The sequence below is a fragment of the Protobothrops mucrosquamatus genome, unplaced genomic scaffold (assembly GCF_001527695.2).
Source record: "Protobothrops mucrosquamatus isolate PMUCROS unplaced genomic scaffold, P.Mucros_1.0 scaffold_188, whole genome shotgun sequence".
NCBI classification, from domain to species: Eukaryota; Metazoa; Chordata; class Lepidosauria; order Squamata; family Viperidae; genus Protobothrops; species Protobothrops mucrosquamatus.
The window spans coordinates 178,774-181,947 of NW_015386264.1; the positions used below are offsets into that span (position 1 = coordinate 178,774).

At 38.2% G+C, this 3,174-nt stretch overlaps 1 protein-coding gene across 3 annotated transcripts in view; it reads right to left on the bottom strand.

Moving 5' to 3' along the window:
• LOC107295098 (transformer-2 protein homolog alpha) overlaps positions 1-3,174 on the bottom strand; it is an 82,282-nt gene that overhangs the window by 11,252 nt on the left and 67,856 nt on the right. For all 3 annotated transcript variants that reach the window (XM_015824403.1, XM_015824411.1, XM_015824395.1), the window contains exon 5: positions 1,071-1,186. In XM_015824403.1, the coding sequence (XP_015679889.1) occupies positions 1,071-1,186 (116 nt within the window). The remainder of the gene's footprint in view (positions 1-1,070; positions 1,187-3,174) is intronic.

Genomic DNA, 3,174 nt, shown 5'->3' on the forward strand with positions numbered 1-3,174 from the left:
AATCTTGCGTGAGAACCTCCTTCCCTCAGCCAGGGCATTGAAAATGTGTCATGGATGGGTATTCCAGCACGACAATGACCCAAAACACACGGCCAAGGCAACAAAGGAGTGGCTCAAGAAGAAGCACATTAAGGTCCTGGAGTGGCCTAGCCAGTCTCCAGACCTTAATCCCATAGAAAATCTGTGGAGGGAGCTGAAGTTTCGAGCTGTCAAACGTCGAGCTGCCTCGAAACCTTAATGACTTGGAGAGGATCTGCAAAGAGGAGTGGGACAAAATCCCTCCTGAGATGTGTGCAAACCTGGTGACCAACTACAAGAAACGTCTGACCTCTGTGATTGCCAACAAGGGTTTTGCCACCAAGTACTAAGTCATGTTTTGTGAAGGGGTCAAATACTTATTTCACTCATTAAAATGCAAATCAATTTATAACTTTTTTAAAATGTGTTTTTCTCGATTTTTTTGTTGTTATTCTGTCTCTCACAGTTAAAATAAACCTACCCTTAAAATTATAGACTGATCATTTCTTTGTCAGTGGGAAAACGTACAAAATCAGCAGGGGATCAAATAATTTTTTCCCTCACTGTAGAACTGTTGCTTCCATTGATTGCTATGGTAATTTTCAAAGCATTTATTTATTCTTCAGGAAGTACTCAGCACAGACTACAATTGCACCTACTTCTAGAGCCCTAGGACCAAAACATAAAGAGAAACAATGGGCCTATTTTGGGTTCTATTGATTCACTACAGCAGAATACTGGAACTATTTGGAGTTATTGTATTGGAACACAATCCTTTTGAAACATTCTGATGGAACACTTCAGTGAAGTAGGTTGTTCTGAGTTTGGAATAAAGTAAGTCTCTGTGTGTTTACTCCTATTCATTGGGCTCCAAGGTCTCACTTAAAATACCAGCTAATGAATATATTTGTAGAAAGAATATTGTGAAATAAAGCAGTCATTGGACTAGAACATGTTTAAAGGAACTGAACACTTCATTTGAAGTCCCATGGGAAATGGATTTCTCACAATAATAGGGCTAAGTCAATCTTGAAATAAAAAGAATATCTTACTGAGTTGGCCTGCCCATATAGATGCCAGGGGTGGGCGTGTGTGCTCTCTTTGTGATAGAGTAATCAACCCGGATTCTTCTACCATCCAGCTCCATTCCATTTGCATGTTCCATTGCCTATAAGAAAAAGTCTCTATTATAATAATGTTTATTTTCAATACACAAAATTAGCATGCCTGTAAGTTATTACTCTTCTATGAACTAAAGCATGCTGTTTTTTCTCTAAAGGAAAAATTAAAATACCACTTTCTTGGGACACCTAAGGTTACTTAAATATGACCATTTTAACCCAACACAGGAAAATGCTAAAGGATCTCTGACACTTTGTTTTAAGCAAGGCAAAAAAAAAAGATAAATAGGAAGGTATTTTTTTTAAGTAAAGCAAACCATTCTATGATTAACTTTAATCAGTTTCACACAAGGAAAGGATGATCAGGGGCATAACAATGTGGCTTCTTGCTATCATTTCATGATTTCCCCATCTTCATTTACAGGGATCTATTCTAGAAGAACTGAGTATCACTTAAGTTTCAATGATACTCAATTCTTCTAGAACAGATAAAAACACAATAAACATACAACAGTATAATCCTACAAACACAAAGCTAAACATCTAACTTAAAAACACCCCATATAATCAACTTCTGGCCTTCACTTTCCTCATGGATCCACTAACCCAGGGCTTTTCAACCTTTTTACCGATTGTACCACTTTTAGGATATGGCAATATTCGAGTACCACCTAGCAAGATGTCAAAAACTTGATGACCAAAAAAAAAACCTGTTCAAAGTTGCATTGTCTCCCAAAAAGCAGAGAAGGGAACTAAGGGATTAGCCATTTTGGATCTAATTCTCACTAACAGAGATGAAATGATAGAAGGTGTTGAAGCCACAGGAACCTTGGGAGGTAGTGATTATGCAATATTGGAATTCAACATTATGGAAGCACAAGCAATAGAACATAGTCAAACTAGAGTCTTGGACTTCAAGAGAGCTAATTTCAATAAACTTAGAGAGGGCTTGGGAAGGATTCCATGGATGAGAATCCTCCAGGGGAAAACAACTCAAGAAGCTTGGGAAATTTTGAAAAGGAAGATAATAGAAGCCCAGTCTACCTCAATACCAACAAAGAGGAAAAATAACAGCTCTCAAAAGAAACCAGCATGGCTGCATAAAGAAATCTCTGACAAATTGAAAGATAAAAAGGACAAGTATAGAAAGTGGAAAGAGGGTCACATAACTAAATCAGAATATCAACAAATAGCCCGAGCCTGCAAAGATGAAGTGAGGAAAGCCAAGGCTCAAAATGAACTAAGGCTTGCGACCAAAGTCAAAAATAACAAAAAAAGCTTCTTTCAACATGTAAAAAACAAGAAAAAAGTGAAGGAAATGATTGGTCCATTAGTGGGGGAAAGTGTCAAGAAGGTGACAAGCAACAGGGAGAAAGCAGAACTATTTAACTCGTTTTTGCATCTGTCTTTACACAAAGAGAAAAAACAGGCCAACCTATCAAAAACAGTGCCATAAAAAACAGTATAGAAACACAAGTTAAGATAGGCAAGAAAATGATAAGTGAGCACCTGTCCAGCGTAGACGAGTTCAAATCACCAGGACCAGATGGATTACACCCCAAGGTTCTCAGGGAACTGGCAGATGTGATCTCAGAACCACTGAACTATATTTTTCAAAGATCTTGGAGCACTGGGGAACTACCAGAGGACTGGAAAAGAGCTGATGTAGTTCCCATCTTCAAAAAAGGAAAAAAAATGGATCCAGGAAACTACAGACCTATCAGCCTGACCTCAATACCTGGGAAGATTCTGGAAAAGATAATCAAACAACGAATCAGCGAACACCTACAGGCAAACAAAGTCATTACTAAAAGCCAACATGGGTTTGTCAAAAAGAGATCATGCCAGACAAACCTTATTGCATTCTTTGACCAAGTGACAAAATTAGTGGATCAGAGGAATGCTGTGGATATAATTTACTTGGACTTCAGTAAGGCATTTGATAAAGTAGATCACAACCTACTACTCAATAAGATAGAAAAATGTGGGTTAGACAGCATCACCACCAGATGGATTCGTAGCTGGCTGACCGGCC